General features: G+C 37.2%; 2 protein-coding genes across 2 annotated transcripts; both read right to left on the bottom strand.

Annotated features, from left to right (window-relative positions):
• Positions 1-395: 395 nt before the first annotated feature.
• On the bottom strand, positions 396-4,226 carry LOC129275702 (uncharacterized protein K02A2.6-like). Its single transcript, XM_054912197.2, has one exon. It carries the CDS (start codon positions 4,224-4,226, stop codon positions 396-398), a length of 3,831 nt encoding a protein of 1,276 aa, XP_054768172.2.
• Positions 4,227-12,498: 8,272 nt separating this feature from the next.
• LOC129275701 (E3 ubiquitin-protein ligase TRIM71-like) lies at positions 12,499-21,384 on the bottom strand. The gene is made up of 2 exons (XM_064109515.1): positions 20,677-21,384; positions 12,499-13,764 (listed from the first exon to the last, which is right to left on the bottom strand). Exons 1-2 carry the CDS (start codon positions 21,307-21,309, stop codon positions 12,499-12,501), a joined length of 1,899 nt encoding a protein of 632 aa, XP_063965585.1. The 5' UTR covers positions 21,310-21,384.
• Positions 21,385-24,564: the final 3,180 nt, after the last annotated feature.

Below are 24,564 nucleotides of genomic sequence, written 5' to 3'. Positions count from 1 at the left end.
TTAAAATATTATTGCATGTTGAGTGTTTGAGAGTTTCCTTTTAGTACAGTGTTGTTTTGCGATTTGGGGTAATTGTCTCGAAGTTTTCTTTGACCGGTGTTGGTTCCTGATAGCGTTGCTAAATTTCATCAAAGTACATTAACCACAAATATAAAACAAATAAAGAATACAAGTAACAGGGTGGACTATCTGTTACTGTATTAACTGCACTTGATGATTATTCTGCCTCAGTGTTAGCACAGTTTTTCTAGAGGAAGTTATCTTGAAGAACATTCAATAAACCTCATTAAATTAACACAAAACATGTCAACTAAACTATCCTGTGAGCGAAGGGGTGGACTACCCAACACTCTACTGTACGAAGGGGGTTATTCTGCCCCTATAAACGCGTACAGCTATAGATCTAACCTAACAGGGCGTCTTCGCTTTCTTTGCGGGTAGCGATGTCCACGTTGAGTATTATCTTGGCTAGATGATCTCTGAGATGTTGCTATGTTAGAGTTGTCAGAGGTGTCCACTTCCTCCAGGTCATCATAGTAATGACCTAGTTGGCATCCAGGTCTCTTCTGGAGATGGCGTCTATTTCGTCGATAATGCACTCCTCCTTCTCCTTCAATGATGTATGAGCGGGGTGATTCATCTTTTTTTATGACAACAGCTGGTCGCCATACTTTGCCGTCTTGGTATGTCACCATATCACCAGGTTCGAGCACAGAGAGGTCTTTCGTGCCCTTGTCATAGAACTGCTTTTGACGTCTTTGCAGCTCTTTCTTTCTGTCCATGATGTCCTCTCGGCTTACAGTGCTGGGCTGCAAAAGTCTCCCTGATGTAGGAATAGTTGTCTTAGTCCTTCTGCCCATCAGCATCTGTGCAGGTGAGGGAAGGCCGTCTCCTGGCGTGTTTCTGTATGCCAGAAGAGCCAGATGAACATCTTTACCATCATCTGCTGACTTCTTCAAGATATTTTTAGCTATCTGCACAGCTTTTTCTGATTTCCCATTACTCTGTGGATATCTGGGAGAGGATGTCTTGTGTGTCACTCCATATTCGACACAGAATTGGTGGAATTCTGCACTGGCATATTGGGGTCCATTGTCTGAAATCACTTCGTCTGGGACACCATGCCGTGCAAACTGCTGTTTACATATAGCTATGACTGCTTTGCTGGAGGTACTTGTCAGCTTGTTGATTTCAAAGTAGTTTGAGTAATAGTCTACCAAGATCAGGTAAGTAGACCCATCAAACTCAAACAGATCACTTCCAATTTTTTGCCATGGTCTCCCAGGTAAGTCATGACCATGCATAGGCTCCTTTTGGTTGCTGGCTCTATGTCTGCTGCAGATGTCACATCTTTCAACCAGCTCTGCTATATCAGCGTTCATGCCTGGCCAGAACAGCACATCTCTGGCCAATCTCTTGGTCTTTTCCACTCCTTGGTGGCTCTGGTGGAGTTTCTCCAGCATCAGTTTTCTCATTGAGCTAGGAATGATCACCTTCTGTAGTTTGAAGAGTAGGCCACCTTCTGTAGTGATATCATCCCTGTACTGCCAGTACTGTCTAATTTCTTTGTCTGCATCCTGTTTCATCTCAGGCCAGCCTTCCTTAACACTCTCCATCAGCTTCCTGAGCTCAGGATCAGCTTGTGTTTGTTTCTCCAACTCATCTCGTCTAGCTGCTGACATTGGTAGATTATCCACCATGCAGACTGCTATGTCCTGGCTTTCCTCATCGACTTCACTCTTCGGGATAAAGTCTCTGCTCAATGCATCTGCGATGTACATCTCTTTCCCTCTTTTGTAGGTTAGCTTGCAATCATACTTTTGTAGCTTCAAAAGCATTCTTTGAAGACGCGGTGGGGTGTCCGCTAGAGGCTTTTTCATGATGGTCTCCAAGGGTTTGTGATCAGACTCTATCTCAAACTTCCTCATGAAAACATACTGATGGAACTTTTCTGCCCCGTAGACTACTGCTGCCAGTTCCTTCTCGATTTGGGCATACCTTTTTTCACAGTCCGTGAAGGCTTTTGAGGCATATGCGACTGGCTTTTCGTTCTGTAGAAGGACCGCACCTACACCATTCTGTGATGCATCCACACTTACAGTCACTGGTTGATTCACATCATAGAACTGCAGTATTGGAGCTTCAGTTGCCATTTGCTGCAGCTTCTCAAATGCTGTAGTGTGCTCTTGATGCCACTGCCAGTCGTTCTCCTTCACCAAGAGTTTCCTCAGGGGTGCAGTAACTTCAGACAAGTTTGGCAGAAACTTGCCAAGATAGTTGATCATGCCTAGATATCTCTGAAGTTCTTTCTTATTGGCAGGCTGCGTCATGTTCTTGACTGCTTCTACTTTCATCATATCAGGTTTCAGTCCATTAGCAGTCAGCAAGTGTCCAATATACTTCACTTCGTCTACTGCAATCTTACACTTGCTTTCATTCAGTCTGACATTGTTCTCTTGCAGCCTTCTGAACACTGCATCTAGGCGTTCATCATGTTCTTTCCTTGTGGTTCCCCAGATTAGGATGTCGTCCATCACTACATCAACGCCTTCTAAACCTTCCAACATTTGTGACATTGTCCTTTGGAAAATCTCAGGTGCTGAATTAGTGCCAAAGGGCATTCTGATGTACTTATACCTTCCAAATGGTGTGTTGAAGGTACACAGATCTGAGCTTGCCTCATCCAGTTGTAGCTGCCAGTACCCACAGTTCGCGTCTAGAGTACTGAATATCTTGGCATTGGGGATACATGCTACAACTTCTTCAATGGTTCTCATTGGATAGTGTTCCCTCTCTATAGCTTGGTTTAGTTCCTTGGGGTCAAGACATATCCTCACTCTGTCGCTGTTCTTCTTAGCAACTGTGACCATGCTATTAACCCAAGCTGTCGGCTGTGTCACCCTTTCAATGACATTCAGGTCTTCCATTCTTTTAAGTTCCTCTCTGACCCTCTCCCTCAGAGCTACGGGAAGTATTCTAGGAGCATGAATCTGATGCTTTCCTGGCATGCACCCTAGTCCCTGGAAGAGGTGAGGATACTTGTCATTGACTTCAGTAGTCTCCTCTCGTACAGCATATGTTCTTTTAACTAAACCCAGCAGCTTACAGGAAGGTAGGCCCAATATTGGTTGTGACCTCAGCTCCACCACCTGGCACTCTAGGTCAAAGAACTTTGACTTGTGTTCGCAGATAAGTTGAGTCTTGCCTAGAGGCTTCATCTTGTGCTCTGAGTATACTATCAGTCTTGAATTTGACTTCCGTAATGGGGACTGCAACTCTTTTCTCACCAGTTCTGGTATGATGTTACACTGGGACCCTGTGTCTAACTTGAATCTCACCTTTCTGGAGTTCACTTTCAGGTCAACAAACCAGTCATCGGTATCGTCTGCTGCCCTGATGACATCTACGAAGAATTCCTCTACATCCTCCGCTTCTTCATCAACTGCATTGACCGATTTCTTGTCACGTCTAACCTTTCCAGCTGGCTTTGCAGAAGTGCAGACGCTGGCAAAGTGGTTGTCTTTCTGGCATTTGTTACATTTCTTGCCGAATGCCGGGCATTTATTTTTATCAAAGACATGTGATCTCCCACAGAACTTGCACTTTATCTGTTTCTGTTGAGCTCCATTCATCTTAGCTTTTCTCACAGCATGCACATCTTGGGCCTTGTCGAACACTGTCATGCGTTCTTTTGAAAGTTCGGCAGCCCTACAGATCTGGATAGCTTTGTCCAGTGTCAAATCGGATTCTCGTAGAAGTCTCGCCCGTACTGCATCATCTTTGATGCCTCCGATGATCCTATCCCTCAGCAATGAATCATGCAGATCACGGAAATTGCAGCTGCTCGCCAGTACCTTCAAATCAGTGATATACTGCTCCAATGTCTCTCCTGCTGCCTGCTGGCGGGTGAAAAATCTATACCTATCAACAGTTTCATTTTTCGGGGGATTGCAGTGCTTTTCGAATGCGTCTAGCACTGCCTGCAATGTCACTACCGGTTCAGTCGTCGCACCAGTTGATGGGTTTGTATTCTCCAACTTCAAGGTCTTGTATAGCTCTCTACCTTTAGATCCCACCAAATAGAGAAACAGTTTCACTTTTTTCCCATCATCTCCTGTGACTGAAAGCTCTGTGAACAATTCAAATTCTTCCCTCCACAACCTCCAAGCTTGAGGGAGATTCCTCGCCTCCAAATCCAACGGAGACGGCGGTTTTAATTGCTCCATGCTATTCTCGGTCACAGTCCTGTACTGTAGCGAATGCAACGTTCCACAGCGGGTATTTCCGGTCAGTTGACAGACGTGGAGTCGTTCCCCTTGGAAATGTCACTAATAATCAATAACTCTAGAGATCTCCACACTCTCAATAAAACAGTCTTTTCACTTCTGACACCATATAATATCTTCAGGACGGTAATAATAGAATCATACCAGATAAGTGCAGTCAGGATCACGTTTATTTACAATCAATCTCCGTGTCGGTGTCTACATTTTCCGACATGCGTTCTCAAAAGTGCCACCACCAGCTGACGCTGTTTAACTTATGATGACAGGCATCATAATAGCATTACAGTGTCCACCGCTGAACTCGCCATCCCTTCACAGCACGTTCGAATTTGTAATGGTGTAGATACCCAAACATCCAAACTTGTCACCGACCCATGTAGACGTATACACAGACATCTGGTGTTTTGCATCGTGGATACAAAGACATCACTCAGTCCGACTCGGTGTGATCAAGGGCTCCGATGGAGTCAACTTACGTAAATGTGATAACTGGTCTGCCCCCCCCCCCCTTAGTGGAAGGGTCATCTTTCCTTTCATCTGCTACTGACCCGACCCTTATTTCTGCTCCTGCTGCTCCTGCGGATCCCATCCACACTTCCTAAAAGGGTCCTTCCCAATGAGCTCTGGGTGGATATCCTGCCCGGGGGGGGGGGGGGGGCACTTACATTGACGAGTGGATACCATGCGCGACCAAAAAACATGTAAAACGGATGTCCTTTTCACGATAGGGCACGTTACGTACGTAACGTGATAAGGGTGTCAAAAACACAAATATAATGAAATAAGGGTGTCTATTTCGCTAGGAAAATTACGTGTTTAGGGTCGAATTTGCGGGAATGATAAAACAAAATTAAAATGTTTTATAAAGGATGTCCATTTTGCCCCTATATACACTTCGTGTTTAGAGTCTGATTTGCGCGAGGTGTAGAAGGTGGGGTCGTACTAAACCAAATAAGGTAAAGCCGACGACCGAAGGACCCATAACAATAAAACATTGCTGTACTTGTTTAGGAGTTCATTTCAGGGAATATTTGCCAAGAACATCGTTCTGTTTCCAATACTTGTAAAGGGTAGGGTTTCACACGCCAATACTTGTTAAGGGGTGCATTTTCAGAATATGGAAATTTCGTGTTTAGGGTGCTTTTCGAGACCCCATGGTCGCGCATGGTATCCACTCGTGAATGGAAGTGGCCCCCCGGGATATCCTGTCACTGTATGAAGCATCTCCGACTAAGCCCAGCTCGGAGAGACGTCTCCCCCATGTGCCAAGAGGAGTGGACTGAAGAGGCTTTTTGTTATCATCCCTAGTTCGAAGAGGTCGACATCTCTCCAGGCCGCCCTCCAGACCCAGCTTGGCGGGACGTTTCCCTTATGTGTCAAGAGAACGAGTGAGGCCTTTGTTATCACCCCTACTTCGAAGAGGTCGACATCCCTTCTGGCCGCCCTTCATGGTTGATGTTTTTTGTCAATTTATTATATAAAGGTTGTGAGCTAGCTCTTTTAGCCAGCTGATGATGCTTAATGGTTGTTTACTAAATAACATCCCCCATATTATGTTTAATGCCGAGTTTAAATTGGGTAATACTAGTAGGTTGATAACAATAATTTAATTTTGGCAAGCCAGCTTATAGCGAGGTAGCGACGCGCAGTGGCGTACCTAGGTTTTTCCACAGGGGGGGCAAAACCGTCCGCCCAAAAATTTGACAAGCAAAAAAAAAAAAGAAAAAAAAAGGTCTTCGATCACAAATAAAGGATTTCGTTCCAGAAAAAATTTGACAAGCAAAAAAAAAAAAAAAAAAGGTCTTCAAGCTCGTCAGGGGGGGGGGGCAAAAAAGGTTTTTCAAGCCCGTCAGGGGGGGCAAAGATACGTTTTTGCATGGGTTGTGACTCGTCAGGGGGGGCAGAGTGCCCCCCCTGCCCCCCCCCCCCCTAGGTGCGCTAGTGGCGACGCGATAAAAGTAATTTTATTTCAATACCAGTAGGTAGAATCCCTTTAATTGATGTTGCCGTTTTGAAGTATATTCGTGTTCGCAAAAATAGGTTAAACCGGAAAAAAAGTTTTGAAGAGGAAGGAGGTAATACCTTTTATATTTGTCTTGTTTTTCCTATTAAAAAAAACATTTTTTTTACAGAGGTATTGTAATTTATCGGAAACGGGGTTGGGAGATCAAGGAATTATACTGAACGTGGGGAAATTCATTTGCTTACTTTACCAGCATTGTGATAGTGCATGAATGTATTCTGAATTTAGACTGTGTTCTAAAATTTGCATATTCTTAGAGAACTTGAAGACATAAATGGGATACTGCATTACTCAATATGTGTGTACATGCATATATATTGTCGTTATTCATTGTCTTATTTTAAGGTTCGGGTGGGGCCTCAAAACACCCATTTACATATAGAGCTGCGCCTCAATTAGCACGGTGGTCAAACTAGGGGGAGGGGACAAGTCCCCCACCCCCCCAAAAAAAAAATAATAATAATAAAAAATAATAAAAATGAATAAATAAATAAATAAATAAATAAATATTTTTTTTTTTTTAAATGTGAAAATAGAATGAGATAAAATGAAATAAATAAATAAATGAATAAATAAATGAATGAATGAATGAATAAATAAATAAATGGATAAATAAATAATAAGGGTGGGGCACAATAGGACATGCCCTCCAAATATTTGGAATTCTATTTCGGTTGATTTATTTTTGACAATCGTATAGTTACGTGTAATAACTTTTCCTACACGTCAGACAATGCTTAAAATGATCATCCCCCCCTCCCTCTCCCCCCCCCCCCTCTTTATATACCTCTCTCTCCCCCTTTTCTCTGATTGCCTCTCGGACTCTCTCTCTCTCTCTCTTTATTTCGTAAACCTACGAGATCGTATGGAAAAGATGGAACAAAGGTGGAACAAACTAAATTGAATTTGATTACATTCAGAATTTAATGAAATCTTGATATCAATAGAATCAATTCAAACTTCGTGAGTATGCGATTTACACGAATACTGATCAGTCGTTTTGTTAGCAAGCTCTCTCATTGTCTCTCTTCTCCTAAACTAATGATAAAATCACTTGACTTTATGATATCAATTATGCAGCTGTAGCTATTGTAGTGGTAATATTGGATTGATAATTATTTCTACATTATTGTTTGGTTTGGTTGGGTTGGGTTTATTATCAGAATAACACCAAGATAATATAGAGTGTACATGAAGAATTACAAATGTGAATATTATTCAGAGTCATTCATAATGATGCTGTTCTTCCTATAGAGGTCTAATCACAGTAATGAGAGCAATAATGTGACAATATACATGAATAAATGAATAAAACGTATTTGGGTATACATTTAAAAGCAAAGTAAGCATGACCCATGAACGTGTGATAAACAAAGCGTGTGAATAATTTACTTTAAGCCCCCTTTACCCATTAATAAATAAAATCATTATAAAATGAAATATATGTACATGACACATACTTATGTGACATATATACATAATAACATTTAAATGACTAAATTGCCAATGGAAAGAATAACTCGACTGCATGCATTTCCCCTCCAAAAATATTTACACAGAAGAAAAGCTCATTTAGGAGAGATACGTACAAGAGTGATCCTTTAATTTCATGCATGAAATACAGTATGGAACCAAAATGAAAGTTCTATTAAAATGTAACCTACTTTTGCAAAGTTTTAAACATACCCCCAAAATATACGTTATCTGCAGATGAGGAATATTCAACTTTTAATGGTGCATGCGACCATGCATGATTGCCATGAATTTCACTTAAAAGGGATCTTTTATCAAAGCATGTTTGATAATTTCCTCTTGCAAAATGAATATTTGTTCCTTTTCTCGATCCGTTTTCAGATTGATACTCGAATCCCTTCCCAAAGTAATACAAAGCAATGACATTGGTAGCTAAGCGAATAACAAGTATGTGACAATCATATTGATAAATGGAAACAAAATTCAAAACAATTGTTACTAAGAAATGCAATGAGCGTATCATTTCATTTGGGGATTCTCAATTTAGACTGCTGCTCTCATTGTGCCAAGTTCCTCAATTTAAAAGCTAATGAATAATTTTTCACAGAAGAAAAGACTAATAAGATAATAAAATATTATGTCCATTGACCCAAAATGACCTTTGACCATGGTCATGTGACCTAAGGATTGTGCAAAACTATCATTCATACTTGATTACCCTTATGTCGATGTTTCATGAGCAAGTACCATAAACTTCCTAAGTTATGATGCCAATTCAACACATACTCCCAACACGGCCAGAGTTCATTGACCTTTAAATGACCTTTGACCTTGGCCATGTTCCTGAAACACACACAGGGTATTCAGGGATACATTGGTGCTCTTATGTCCAAGTTTCAAGAACTAAATCCATAGACTTTTAAAGTTATGATGACAATTCCACAAATAACCCCAACATTACCAAAGTTTGTTGACGCTAAATGACCTTTGACCTTGGTCATGTGACCTGAAATTAGCACAGGATGTATAAGGATACTTGATTGTTCTTATGGCTAAGTTTCATGAACTAGATCCATAAAATTTCAGTTATGATGACAATTCCTCCAATACCCCCAATATGGTCAAAGTTCATTGACCCTATTCAGTTCAGTGACCTTTGACCTTGGTCATGTGACCCGAAACTTGCACATGATATTCAGGGATACATGGTTGCTCTTATGTTAAAGTTTCATGAACTGGATTCATAAACTTATAAAGTTATGATGACAATTCCTCAAATAACCCCAACATGGCCAAACTTTGTTGACCCTAAGTGACCTTTGACCTTAAACATGTGACATGAAACTCAGGAAGGATATTCAGTGATACACTATTACCCTTGCGTCTAAGAACTAGGTCCATATACTTTTGAAGTTATGACAACATTTCAAAAACTTAACCTTGGTTAAGATTTCGATATTGATTCACCCAACATGGTTTAGTTTATTGACCCTATATGACCTTTGACCTTAATCATGTGACTTGAAACTCGGGCAGGATATTCGGTAACACTTGATTACCCCTATATAGTGTCCAAAATTCATGAACTAGGTCCATATACTTTCTAAGTAATGATGGCATTTACAAAACTTGACCTTGGTTAAGATTTCAATGTTGACGACGCCGCCGTCGCCGTCGGAAAAGCGGCGCCTATAGTCTCGCTCTGCTGTGCAGCCGAGACAAAAAAAAAGCTTATTTATACTTAGAAATATAAATTTGACACCTTTTCTGAAATGTGACTTTTTGGCATATATATACACAAATAAAGCAAATCTTCAGACATTACAGGAGAGGAGGGCATCATAGAATTGAGCATATATTAAGTTTTAAATCATTTATCTCAAGATTAAATATTCTCCCAATTTCCTTACTACATAATGTTCAATTATCTGTTTTTATGCATTCCTATTGTAACAACCTTTTGCCTAATAATTTTGATATTTTTTTCAAACCAACATAGATAAACATAATACTAGAAATTTAGCTGATACTCGTGCAATATATGGTCATTATTCTTTCTCAAACAATATATTTTTATATACATGTAGGGGTCCCATTATTTGGAATAAGCTCCTCAAAATATCAAACAGTGCAAAACTGTACAAAGCCTTAAAAGACATTTATTTTAAAATCCACTTAATGCAGACATTATAATACTAATGGTATACTGATATAGAATCAATTATAATATTCATATTATGTTTGTTTGTTCTGTATTTCCAGTCTGCATTTATTTTTATTGTGTTGTTTTGTGTAAATTTCATGATCATTAATTTTAAGTTCTATGTCACTTTCTGTGATCCATCGACTTTTCTCAAATATTCTTTTTTATGTTAAAATGTATTTTATTTGAAATATCCATATTTCTTGATTTGTATGTTTTTTTAATGAAGATTTTGGTAAATAAAGTTTCAATTTAAAGTGAATAATACAGCGTGACTGATATTTTGATATCATCATGATCATATTGAAGAAAAAAAAACACATAATGTGACATAGTGTGAACATGAAATAAAAATGTACAAATTTTATGTTAAGCAAAGTGATTTTTTATTTTGATCTTCCTCATAGGAGACAACAGAATATACTCTACATAGATTTATAGCTTATCATATCTCATATAGACTTATGATCAAATTCAGAAACTAATAGAAAAGTTCGCTATGCCAACAATTGCTCATATATATACAGCTTATCATATCTCATATATGCTTATGATCAAATTCAGAAACTAATAGAAAAGTTCGTTATGCCAACAATTGATCATATATATACAGCTTATCATATCTCATATAGGCTTATGATCAAATTCAGAAACTAATAGAAAAGTTCGCTATGCCAACAATTACGGCACATATATACAGCTTATCATATCTCATATAGGCTTATGATCAAATTCCAAAACAAATAGAAAAATTCGCTGAGCCAAACATTTATGACTCATCTCTTGAATAGTCATTAACTGATAAATAACATTTTTTTTAAATATGGTAATGGATATGTACATTCTACGATAACAATTAGAATATGGAATATATATATATGTATACTATGTATCGATTAAATCATTAAAATTCATTTTGCCTGACCATCGCTATCAGAATAACAGCCCATGTGACACATGTAACAGTATCCCGTTTATGTGATTTGTTCAACTGATAACCTATAATGTATATTCAGTTAGAGGGCGCACTCATGCTGAGTAATAAAGTACCCTCCATGCTACCTGTAAAAAATATCTAACTACTCTCTGATGTTCGAGTCAAGTAAAACCACCTAACAACCCAACCACAACATGAAACAACAGAGAGTGAACATAATCAAAATGTACAAATTTTACACAGTCACTTAGCAGTAAAAAAAACACATTGTTTAAGTCTGTCACTCTAACAACAAGTTGTTTAAACTTTTTTTGTAATTGTTTAAACTTTTTAAACAATTTCTTTAAAAAGTTTAAACAATAGTTGTTACAGTGATGGGCTTAAATAACGTGCTTAAGATTTGAAACAGCGTTTTACAGTGTATGTTATATTGGAGCTTATTTACAAAGTGATTACACGTTCACATTGTATTCTTCAGGGGTCATCATCATATGCATTATAATGATAAAATTCAATAGAAAAGTTCGTTGCGCCTAACAACCGATTAAATTATGAAGTCATTACATGATGAAATAAACATGATAACAAATATATCCAACGCTTTAAGGAAATATGTTGATGTCCATATACTGTAACTACGAGAATATGAACAAAACAAATTTGAATCAGATACATGGCTATGCCTCAAGGATATGGTTGCTTATAAACACGCAGACATGAATCGTTGGCCTATGTTGGTCTCTCACTCCGGTGGAGTGGGTTAGATGACAAGTCAGAGCGCTAGTGCCCTTTTATACGATATTATTATCAGGTCCCTCGAAGAGGACCTTAAGCCGTCTGTTCACTGGTTGGTTGATTACTAACAACCAACCAATCACACTTTCTCCGCAGTCCAGTAAAATAATCCTCACCAACATGTTTTATATATATATACACCCAAAATTATTTACATAATATAGATCAATACAGTAATGAAGGGGTACTCAGGCTGAGAGTGACAAACAAAAAACTGAAAACTGAAAATTTTATCAGCATTGCGTTTAATACTTTGGCGACACTGTTATAAGATTGGTTACTGCTTTGATTTGTAATATCATCATTGTTGAAACATATTTTACACACATACATTGTGATGTCCTTTAATGAAATAAGAAATGTGAATGTTGGGACCACACAACATCAGCCCACCTATCACTGGTCATTGCATGCATAGAGCTGTTTTCACAGAACATCGATAAACTTACATATTGATTAGTTTGTTTTATCAGATTTTGATGAAATTTTCAGCGTTTTGCCATTTTATACTATGGAGTATATCATAATATATATTCTGATTTTACTATTTTCAGCCAGGAGAACCCATTTTTAAAGGAATTTTACTGATAGTTCTATAGCAAGCGTGACTAGTCTGTGTATTCCTAAGAATGTCACATGATGGATCCTACCATTGGAATAAGATATCATAAAATTAGAATAAACAATAGAATATTGAAGCATGGAGGTAAAACAGGTGATTAGTTACTTACATGTCACACAATATTGGGCTGTGATGCCATATGGTATGAGACAATCTGGATTAAAGTGATACCTTGATGAAATATAACTTCTTCCAACAAGCAAAGGCGAGCATGTCTGGGGAGAGGGAAACCAAGTAACACCAAGAACTACCCAATGTCATATTAAGTGCTTTGAATTCAACTCTTTCCTTCAGGTTCAGACCATCAAGATCATAGAGCCTGATCACGACGCTACTATTCTTCCTATCAACACTCGCTACATACACCCTGTCCTGCTCATCAACGGCAGCATACGGGTGGACATCCTCTGGAGCTTGTAGAGACTCACCAGCATTCCCATCCCTGTCATAGACCGTCACCATCCTTGGATTGTGCCAACCTGAACTCGTGACGATCAAACCCGTCCTGGTGGTAGATGCCTGCCACGTAATGTGCTTTGTTCGAACAGTGTGTTTAAGAGTGGATCCTGTCGGGTCATAGATATAGACTTGTTTTCCATAGTTAGTAATGATGATTTCATCTGATGGACTTTTGTTAACTTTGAGAAAATAAAACCCATTGCCTCTCACGTGGATTGTTGCTTTCCTGGAGCCAAGGGGAGAGTAGATGTGGGCTTCTGTAGAACCAGTCGACACGCATAACGACCCGTCCCGTTGGAACACCAGATCATAACATTTCATGTCACTTAAGGGTGTGTTACTATACTGCTGCTTACCACCATTTGAATCAATGATATCAATACCTCGTGCATTATACCCATACCCGATAGCGACAGTGCTATTGGAGTGCATTGCCATACCGAGCATCGCTCCCCGTAGATCAACACACTGAATGACTTCCATCTTGGGATCTGATCCTGAGATACTCCCGAGGTCAAGACGAGTATCGTCTGCTGGTTTGAACCTCTTCTCCTGTGCTTTCTTCTTAATAACTTCCGCAGAAGTGTGATCAGTAACCTCCTTCAGCATGGCATCCAGCTCCTTACAGAGCAAGATATGAGCAGATAGAGTGTCTGTCTCAAGATGACCCAGTCTGTCATTATCTACCAAAGTAATTGAGCTACAAATACTCTTGATCCTCTGTCGATCTTTTGACTTCAAGACGTCGAGGTCGTCATCAAAACTACGTTCTAAGGCATTTATTTGGTCGGTAAGACTTCGAAGATTTTCTTCCAGCTCCTTGGCCTTGATGCTGTAGGCTTGTCTGACATCATCTAGTAGTGTTTGCACTGCAGTGTGTACCTCATGACGTTGTATTTCTATGTTCTGAATGTTCTTCTCTAGCTCTGTTTTCTTGTCAGCACAGCGTTGGGCAAGGCCTGTCACCTATATGAATTGAAAGTGTGATAAGTAAACACAGCGAGTTAGATTTGGATCCTTAAAGGATAAAACAACAAATTATATACGAAACGAAAGTAAATCACACAGAATAACAGACAATATTCTGAATAAGCTTGAAAGGAGACCACATGTATCCATAAATTGCATTTCACATTGAAACAATAACGATAGTAAGCATCACTGTAATTCACATAAAGAATAAAAAACAACTGGATTAGATGCAACAGTTATAATATTGATGATGGTATTACAAATTATAATCATTATCATTGTGTAATCAACAGCATCCATTATTATCATAATAATGATTATCATTATTATAGTTTTTATTAAAAATATTATTATTATTAGTTATTAGTGGTGGTAGTGGTGGTAATAGTAGTAGTGGTAGTCAAAGGCGGATCCAGGGGGCCCGAGGGGCCCGGCTCCCCCCCCCCCCTCCTATTGGCGGAGCAAAAAAAAAAGATGGTATAATAGTCCGGTCCCGCGCAATCTGGGTAGAATATGGAGAAAAAAACAGCAAATTCTTTTTAAACTTGGAAAAGGCCAACAAGGCAAGATCAACAATAAATAGACTAAAAGTAGGGGGTGAAATTTTAACCGATACTTTGAAAGTGAATACTCACATTAAGAATTTTTATGCAAACTTATATAAAAAAGAAGACCCCAAATCGTTTGGTAACTGTAAGTTTTTGGAGTCAAATTGTATACCCAAGTTATCGCCAAACCAGCGTGACTTATGCGAGAAAGAATTAACTCTTTCGGAATGTACTTCTTCTCTATTTGCCATGGCTAAGAACAAATCACCCGGTAACGACGGAATAACTGTCGAATTTTATTGTCATTTTTGGAGCAAACTTGGACAGTTGGTCGTAGATATTCTTAATTACAGTTTTGAACGATGAATGATGTCTACGTCACAGAGGCAAGGCATAATTACACTTATAGCAAAAAAGGGGAAGGACAAAATGTTTATTGAAAACTATAGGCCCATAACTCTCTTGTGAGAGTTATGTTGTTGTGAGAATTATGTTTTCTATTCGCAATTGTCTGCTTCCCTCGCTTTATCTTCCTATACCTTGTACAGCTCTGACTACCTTTTTTCTATTTATTTGATTCACCCGCTCTCTCACACTTTCTCATACACTCCATCTTGTTTTATCTCTCCTGAGTACCACTCTCTCTCCCTCTCTCTCTCTCTCTCTCTCTCTCTCTCTCTCTCTCTCTCTCTCTCACCCTCTCCTATTGTTTTTCTCCCGACTCTCTTTCTCGATCATTCGTTTGTTTTCCCCTCTCAATTTCTTTTTCTTTTGTAAGTGCACATTCTATTTATACTTCTTAATATTTAATTGTAATACATATTTGGAATTTGTTACAGGCCACCTATTGTGTAAACATTGTTACTACAATTCAGAATTTCTGCTATTGTAATAATGTTTTGTATTTTAATCATTTTATACAGTACTTTGTAAATTTTTTTTTTTTTACGCTTTCATTGCAGATGACCATTCAAAATGTGCAATAATGACAACCACCATTACATTTTTAAGGGAAAAAAAATTACCTTTTTACTAAATGTTGATATCAAGATCGGCTCCAAAGCCTTGGCACAGAGACTGAAAAATATTTTACCATCTATCATTCATCCTGATCAAGTAGCTTTTGTTAAAAATAGATACATAGATGAAGCCGTGAGAACAGTACTTGAGACAATGTTCTATACTAGGCTTAAGCGTTTGGGCGGTATGTTATTAAGCCTCGATTTTAAAAAAGCATTTGACTCATTGAACCACCAATTTTTGATAGAAGTTTTGAAATGTTTTAACTTTGGAAATAATTTTTGCAATTTTGTCAATGTTCTTTACAAAAATACTGAAAGCTGTGTGATGAACAATAACGTTTCAACTGGATATTTTACGGTAGGAAAAGGAATACGATAGGGGGATCCTTTATCTCCATATCTTTTTATATTAGCTATAGAAACGCTAGCCATAAGCATAAGAAAAAATGAAAACATTCAAGGCATAAGATAAAAAAATACTCATGAAATTAAGTTGTCTATGTACGCCGATGACATTTTATTTGTCAAACTTTGAATCGTATCATCACCTCACGGAAGCTCTAAATGATTTTCAATTATGTTCATCACTCTCACTGAATTACAATAAGACGAAAGCAATGTTTATAGGACAATTCAGTTTGCAAAACCCATCTATACCAATAGATATAAAGTTTTTTAACGTTTTGACAATTCTTGGAATCGACATCTCTTACTCTTTCGATGATAGAATGGCGCAATTACAAAGAATTTTATCCAACATTAAATCTCAACTAAATTTATGGAAAGCCAGGAATTTATCATTATACGGGAAAATCCAAATTGTAAAAACTTTTGCTACCTCTCAGCTGTTATATGCAGCCAGCATATTATCTATACCTTATTCATTTATTCATAAGGTGAACACATTACTGTATGAATTCATTTGGGGTGGTCCTGATAGAGTAAAACGTAAAGTGTTGGTTAAAGAATACGATGACGGGGGGTTAAAGATGACTTGCATCAAATCGATTATTCAAGCTCAGAAAATGAAATGGGTTTCGAGACTTTTCTCTTCAACTTCGAAGGGCTGGAAAGATATATGTTTAGAATTGTTGTCACCTGTCGGTGGAGAATACATTTTTTTTTGTAATTTTGATATGAAATATTTGAATATTGAAGTGTCAAATTGGTTGATGGACATTTTACAAACATGGAGTTTATTGGAAAGGAAAATAGATATTACCAATGAGTTTATATGGAACAATCAATATATCACATTTAAAGAAAAATATATCTATAGACCAAACATAAAAGAAAAGGGATTCACCAAAATTACTGATATGTTAGATGAATTTGGACGCCCACTACGCTGGAGGGAAGCGAAGGAAAGGGGGTTAAAGTTTACGGAGTATTTTGAATTGTTAGATTGCTATAAAATAATGCCAGGGAAATGGAAAGTTTTCTTTTTACAACAAAACTACCATCATCTTGTAAAAGAATCTGAGGATTTCCCTTCTCTTTTCTGTGAATCTGCATTTAGACAAATTCAGAATATATCGACAGAGCAATTTTATCGCACTTTTTTAAACATTAATAACTCTGAAACCTGTTTACTCGCTTTAATCAACGTTACAACGTCGATAGGCAACAGACTTCCAAATTTTTCACTCTTCCATTACGAATCACTATTGACACCAGACTTCGAATCACACACTATAAAATTTTAAATAACTTAATACCTACAAATGAATGGCTCACAAAAATAGGAAAGAAAACCAATGCATTATGCTCATTATGCAATGCGACACCCGAGACATTGGATCATTTGTTTTTTGCATGCCCTAAAATAGCATCTTTTTGGAATGCGTTGCGTATGCGAGTGACTGATTTTAATCCTAATTATTTCCTTTCACGAGATACTGTTTTATTTGGATTACTAGAACCACTTAGTCCATCCACCTTAGCATTTAATTTTCTAATTTTACTTGGTAAACAATTCATTTTGCGATGTAAATACCAAGAGACTCTCCCTAGTTTAAAACAATTTAATTATTATCTTTTATCTTATAAAGTTACTGAAGAAATTATTGCAAAAAAGAAAAACAAACTCTATAAACACAATGTAAAATGGAAAAACATAAACAAGTATTTTTCCATTGCATAATTTGTAACCACTGTAGATTAATATTTTGTAAAATCGTTTTTTGTGACTTTGTTTTATCTTCTGTTCATGTTGTAGTGGTGTTTTTTATGTCATACTTTCGGTCATGTTAATACATGAAAATGTCATATTTTGGGGGGTTGCGCTATACCCCGGTGATGCCGCCTGGATGACACTGGACCGTTGGGTATTACCGTACCCCTTTTCTTCTTCGGTTAATGGATCGTCCTGTCGGCAGCGCTAGGGTACAATTTTCTTGTAAATTAAGATTATGTTGTATGTACAATTGTTCTGTTTGATTGAAGTGCAACTATATTTTTTGTATACTTTGATTATTTTTGTGACGAATAAAAACTGCAAAGATAAAAAAAAAAAGGAAAAAGAAGGGCAAAGAAAGAAGAAAAAGAAGGGGGAACATAAGCGGAGGAAGGCGAGTGAATAAAATAAGATGAGGGGAAAAATATTTCATGCCACTGTACAGTATAAAATTTTCGCTCGCGCTTCGCGCTCGCATTGCCTTTTAGGTGATTTGTAGTCAATATACAAAACATATTTCAGCTCGGATATTCAAACTTTCATTATTTTGTTTCATTTACAGACTGATTTTTAAAAAGTGCTCTGTAAGAGTTTGTTTTATCTTCTGAATATTAACATTTTCTGCTCGCGCTGCGCGCTCGCAAAATTTGATTTGTCAGGTACCTATTATTTTCCTGCATTCCATAAAGTTTTCAAATATCCCTATTCAGGTCAAATTGTCAAAACGTAATAGCTAACGCTGCACGCTCGCATTTTGATTGGTGATTTGATTTGTATATCTCAATATTAATTATATAACAAACTACTAAAAATCCCCATTTCATGACAGTTTATCAAAAATATGATGACATAATGTTTTTAGAATGTCCCTGTCCTATGTCAAAACTCAAAGTAATAATAATGAAACATATCAGATCTTTTTTTAACTGTGATTCATATCCACCTCATATTTTTCCTACAAAGTGCTTGAAATACAGAGCTTAAATTGACCTTTTTTCAGATTGGAATATCAAATATTTTAAGCTCGAGGTTCGCGCTCGCTTTATTGATTTTCATGATGAAAAAGGGTATTTAGAAAGCCGAGATTCTAGGTCGAAATCTGTAACACGCGCAATCATGTTTATTCAGATACGCAGCTTGTTCTCTATTTCAATCATTATGAGCCTATACATTATATCCAGTGTCAGATCAGAATATCAACAATTTTCTGCTCACCCTTTGCGCTCACATTATTAATGTAGGAAGATATCAAGTTATACCCATTTTTTCATGATTTACAAAACATGAAGAGAGTGTCACTTTTTTAAGTTTAAAATCTATTTTTTTTTTCCGCTCGTTCTTCGCGCTCGCATCGATTGTTTGGTTATAATACTTATACCATTCATGATTACAAAAAATGCAAAGAACCTTAATTTTTTAGGCCGGAACGTCAAAAAATTTCAACTCGCGCTCGCATTATATAATCATTGAAATATGTATATGGCTAACTGCAAATCGTCCTTAACGGGTCCCTCTTCGACAAGGCCAGAACGCATTATAAACATTTCTGCTCGCATTTCGCGCTCGCAGTAATTATCTAGTTACATACGCATCTTCTTCAAGTTTACAAACATTGCCCAGAATGTTCAACTGAATTTTCAGGACAAAATACATGAAATTTCAAAATTGTTAACTCGCACTTCGCGCTCACACTATTTTAATAGGGCTTATGAAATTGCTACATAAGAATAAAGCTAAGAAATTACTGTTAGGACATTGGCGTTTTGCCCCCCCCCCCAAAAAAAAAAAAACAAAAAAAAAAAAATCACGATCACGATCACGAAAAAAAGAGAAAAGGAAAGGGAAAAGGGTGAAATATAATATTATTTTCCAAATATTATGTTCAAATCTATCAAGAACTTGAATTTTTGTAATTAAAATACCAAAAATTTTTGCTCGTTCGTAACTTCTTATCAATTTTACGCGATACGCCATTTCGAGCCCCCTCATTTTTTTTGGCTCATCACGCCACTGGGACAACCCCTTCAAAGAAACAATCAACTTTGAGCGACCGATCGGGGAAAATATGGGTAAACAAAAAATTCGGCCCCCCCCCCTATTGGCAGAGGGTGGATCCGCCCCTAGTAGTAGTATTATTATTAGTAGTAGTAGTAGTAGTAGTAGTAGTAGTAGTAGTAGTAGTAGTAGTAGTACTAGTAGTAGTAGTAGTACTAGTAGTAGTAGTAGTAGTAGTAGTAGTAGTAGTAGTAGTAGTAGTAGTAGTAGTAGTAGTAGTAGTAGCAGTAGTAGTATAATTAGTAGTAGTAGTAGTAGTAGTAGTAGTAGTAGTAGTAGTAGTAGTAGTAGTAGTAGTAGTAATAGTCCAATTATTTCATTATTATCGTCCTCACGATCATAATCATTATCAAAAACTATAATTGCTCTTTATTCTTTTCGATATCAAAGATCACCCTCAATATTTGATATCAGTGTATAACCATACTAAATCTACCTTTTATACGCAGTAAAAATGCTGTTTGAAATTTATATGCAACGCTGTTAAACCTTACAGTACTAATTTAAATAATTTAATATCTTAAACCGCAAAGTTTGAGTTTGAACATTTAATTATCAATCTAACTTTCAATAGAAAATAGCCCTGTATAAAATGTGTGTATAAAATGCTGTTTATTGTTCTATACAATGGTGTTCAACCCTACAGGTAGTTGTTTAAATAGAATACGCAAGTGTTTAAAAAATATTAATAAGCACAGTTTGAATTTGATGTTTGAATTTGATGTGTTGGCTCAGTTGGTAGAGCGTCCGTCTCACAACCGGGAGGTCGGGGTTCAAACCCCGGCCGCGTCAGACCAAAAGACGCAAAAAGATGGGAGTTGCTGCTACCCTGTTTGGCGTTCAACAATTAAAGGGATAGAGCCTCGTCGATCTGGCGCTGCACAGCGGCCGCCGGGCCCACGATCAATTGGGCAAAGCAAATTTTCGGAGTACTTCATTTAATGTCTATTTCGAACAATAAATTATGGATTTATTTATATTTGATTCTCAAAAAAAAATAAGCAAGGTTGTTTAAACTTCTAAACAACTACTATAAGGTTCAAATAGTAAACAGCGATACGGATTTTTAAACAGTTTTTACTGTGATAATTATGAATAAATTTACCTTCCGTCGCAACTCCTGCTCAAAGTTAACCTGGTTCTTGATCTTGTGATTTTGATGATCAACGAGTACGCACTTGTGACAGACGTGGACCTTACAATCCTCACAAAACATATCTTTGTTCTCTTGTTTGTGGATGGAACACTTCTCGAATAAATGACCAATGCTGACCTTCCCTTCGATGACATCATCCATGGAGACAACCTCATGATCTTCAAAGACTGACAGATATTGATGACATTGCAAACATTTATCACATATGTAGTTATTACAAGTTCTGCAGAATGAGACAGCATCTCCTTGAAGCTTGCAACCAGAACATTTTTGTCGCATCTCGAGGACAGCGTTCATCCCTCCACACTTGGCGTGGTAATCGTCTACGCATCCGTTGATGGAGACATTGAGGCGGAGATCATCGACACGGTTGGCGGACAACTTGGTGATCTCCCTGCAGAGAGGACAGACCATGTGATCAAGGTCCTGGTGGGTTAGATCATATTTCTTGAGACATTGCCTACAAAATGTGTGTCCACATGAAGTCAGGATTATTGCCTCGACAAATATATCAAGACATAATGGACATATCAGGTTCGGTGAAGAGCTTGATGCTTTCTCTGATCCACACTTCTCAGCCATCGCTGAATTAATTTACAAACACGAGATCTAAATTCCTAAATGTCTATCAGTTCTAACGTATATTGAAACGTCAAGTTCGTGATACAACGCAATGGTCTAGGTTCATAATATTGTCGTACTTCAATACAAATTCAACTACAAGTCAAACACACCCACTTTGAACATCCTATAACAATATAACTGGGTATTATCAGCTACCTTTGAACTGAACTGCGCGTTATGTATTTATTCATCGATAGAAGGGGCGTCGTTATCAAATTAGGCATTTTGTCTTCATGTGCAAAATCCCACAATGGATGATTTTATCTTTCATATTGTATGCATGCAACTCTATTTCTCTATCAAGAAGATATTTTATTCGGCTACCTTACTTGAATTTTCGAATTTTCCTTTATTAAAAGAGAGTATGCCTTTTCAGTGTAACTCATTTACAGATATTATTATGCAAAAAACAAAAGAGTCAATTTTCCGTGTTTTTCCCTTCATATGCATAAATCCCAGAATGGATGATTTGATATTTCCAATATTGGATGTGCATCTCTTTTTCTCTATCAAGAAAATATTTCATTAGGTTACCTCACTTGAATATTCCAATTTTCCTTTACAGACAGAATCTGTTTTCATCATTTAGATATCTGATTATGTAAAAAGTAGGTAATTTTTTCACAATTTTTGTCTACATGTGTAAAAATCTCAGCATGGATGATTTGATATTTTCAATATTGTAATGCATCTACTATTTCTCTATCAAGAAGATATTCTGTTGTGGTACCTGACTAAATGTTCCATATTTTGAGAGATCTTTATTCGGTAACAAGAACAAAAATCTTTAAAGATCTGTATGTCGATATTGTTTCGTGACATTGTGGTTTTATGCTCTTTTTTTAATTGTTTGAGTAAAAGAAAATCATTCAGTAATGTTTGTGTTGGGATAATTATATTAAAAATATGTTTGTATCTTTCTCTCATCTCTGATTCTCGCTCTAGTTTCATCTCATGTACTCCTGATCCACTCTTCTCACATTCTCTCCCAACTCCCCTTTTTTGTTTTCATTCTGTTTTATTATAGGAAAGATATTTTCTCAATGTTTATTGTTGCCTCTCATTGTTGTTCTTTCTTTCCTTTTAAAGTTTTTCTTTGTCTGTTCGGGGGGGGGGGTAGTACTTTCTTTGTATATTTTTCTAGCTTTATTTCTTAATACCTTAGTAATAGTGGCTCCCGTTCCTTGTCCACTATTCCTTCTCAAAGGTTAGTGAACCCCGCCACAGAATGCACTCCTTCATCCTGAGTGTTGAATATAGACAACATCACTACAATGTACAGCGAGCCCATAGAAACAAACTTTATTGAATTTGATCACCTGAATTCATTATTACATGGCAAAACTTGAACATTTTAAATACATATTATGTTCATTTTTGGTAGGATTCACTAACTTTGGAGTTCCACTGTAACACTGTCTAGATCAGCGTTCCCCCCCCCAAAAAAAAAAAAATATATATATATATATCGAGGACCACTTTGATTCTCAGATTTTTTATCGAGGCCCACCAACCAAAATTTTAAGAAAACGTCAATTTTGATGAAAAAAAAAAAATTCGTGAAATGTGAACACAAATCTCTAAAGCACATTCGAAACAAACAGTTTGAGAACTAATCCGCATCGCAAATGTCCGGTAAATGGGCGACAATTAACTACATTCACAAAATACATGCACACGAGGTTCACATCAAGGTTAGATCTAAACCATCATAGTGTGCATGTGTTACAGTAGGCTTTGTAACATACATGATACCTAAGCGTGCTTTAGTTTTGTTTGACCCACGTAGACCGATCGGACCATGGAGGTAGTTTTCTACCTCCATGATCGGGTATATATTCGGACACGTTTGTGAAATATAGGCCCTACTATAGTTTTTCCCCTATTATTTTTTTCCTCCATCTGGAGTTTCTCGCGGCCCATCGGTTGAGAAGCGCTGGTCTAGATAAATAACAAAGATCCAAATTAATGAGGTCAAGAGATGAATACAATTTCTACTAGATTTTTGCTATAATAAGACACATCGGTATCCGAATAGTTATGATTTATTTTCAACTATCTTATTACGATTCGATAATGAAAAAAAAACTTAAATCATCAAGTAGATCACGCACTCTCAATCATAAACGACCTTGTAATATTAAGTGTACCCGAAGTAATGACGCCGTTCAAGAAGTTTGAATAGCGCCATCATACACAGATTTGAAACCAGTCTTACTTTGAGTTATTTCGAAAAACCGATATTATTGTTTCGTTGTTTCTTTCCTACACTTTTTTTCATCTTTGTTCCTTTATTTTTTATTTCTCACTTTTTTCTTTCTATCCATCTTTGTTTCTTTATTCATTTATTTCTCTATTTTCTCCTTCTTTCATCCCCCTCTCTCTCTCTTTCTCTGCCATTCTCTTTTTTCCCCGTCTCTTTTCCCTTGTTCCCTGGGCGTTCGTATATGGGCCACTTTAATAATCAGCTCTAAATCGAAGTGTCCACCGATAGTTCTTCCTTATCTTAAATATTTATTTACGTTTGATGATTTGTTTAATAAAGGTTATTTTATGCGCATGTCAGTTGAGATAAATTTGCTGTTTTTAATATATATAGATTAATGAAAACATTATAATCTTATTTTATTTTCTTATGATCATCGCGTCAAAAGGCAATTTATATCTCAATTATCCTCCTTCACAATTATCTCTGTTTATCATCACCATACGTATTAACGATGGTTATTCAGTTATAACTTATCATCACCGTCATCATCAACATCACCATCATCGTCGTCGTCGTCATCATCACCATTTTTACCACCATCTTCATCACCACCATGCCACCACTATCTTCATCATCCTCATCGTCGTTGTCGTCGTCATCATCCTAAACACTACCACCACCACCATCATCAGAACTACTGTCATCATCATTATCGCTATCATCTTCACCACCACTATTATCGTTATCATCATCAATAACACCACCACGACAATCACTACCTTCATAACGATAGTAGTAATAATAATAATCATCGTCATCACAACCACCAACCCTATCACATCACCACCACCACCACTACCGCCACCATTGTCATCATCATAGTCATCATCGCCATCCTCACCTCCACCCCCCTATCACCACCACGACTACCATCATTTGAATAATCTTCATCACCACCATCATCATCATCATCATCACTATCATCACCATCATCTATCATCATA

This window comes from Lytechinus pictus, chromosome 14, assembly GCF_037042905.1.
Source record: "Lytechinus pictus isolate F3 Inbred chromosome 14, Lp3.0, whole genome shotgun sequence".
Lineage (NCBI taxonomy): Eukaryota > Metazoa > Echinodermata > Echinoidea > Temnopleuroida > Toxopneustidae > Lytechinus > Lytechinus pictus.
This window is presented reverse-complemented; position numbering and strand designations above follow the sequence as displayed.

What these genes read in the sequence shown, in the direction of transcription:
- LOC129275702 (XM_054912197.2), bottom strand. Translation starts at nt 4,226, where the DNA reads ATGGAGCAATTAAAACCGCCGTCTCCGTTGGATTTGGAGGCGAGGAAT.
- LOC129275701 (XM_064109515.1), bottom strand. Translation starts at nt 21,309, where the DNA reads ATGGCTGAGAAGTGTGGATCAGAGAAAGCATCAAGCTCTTCACCGAAC. An exon ending in AGCAGGAGTTGCGACGGAAG is followed by an intron (nt 13,765 to 20,676) that starts GTAAATTTATTC and finishes CAATTCATATAG; the next exon opens with GTGACAGGCCTTGCCCAACG.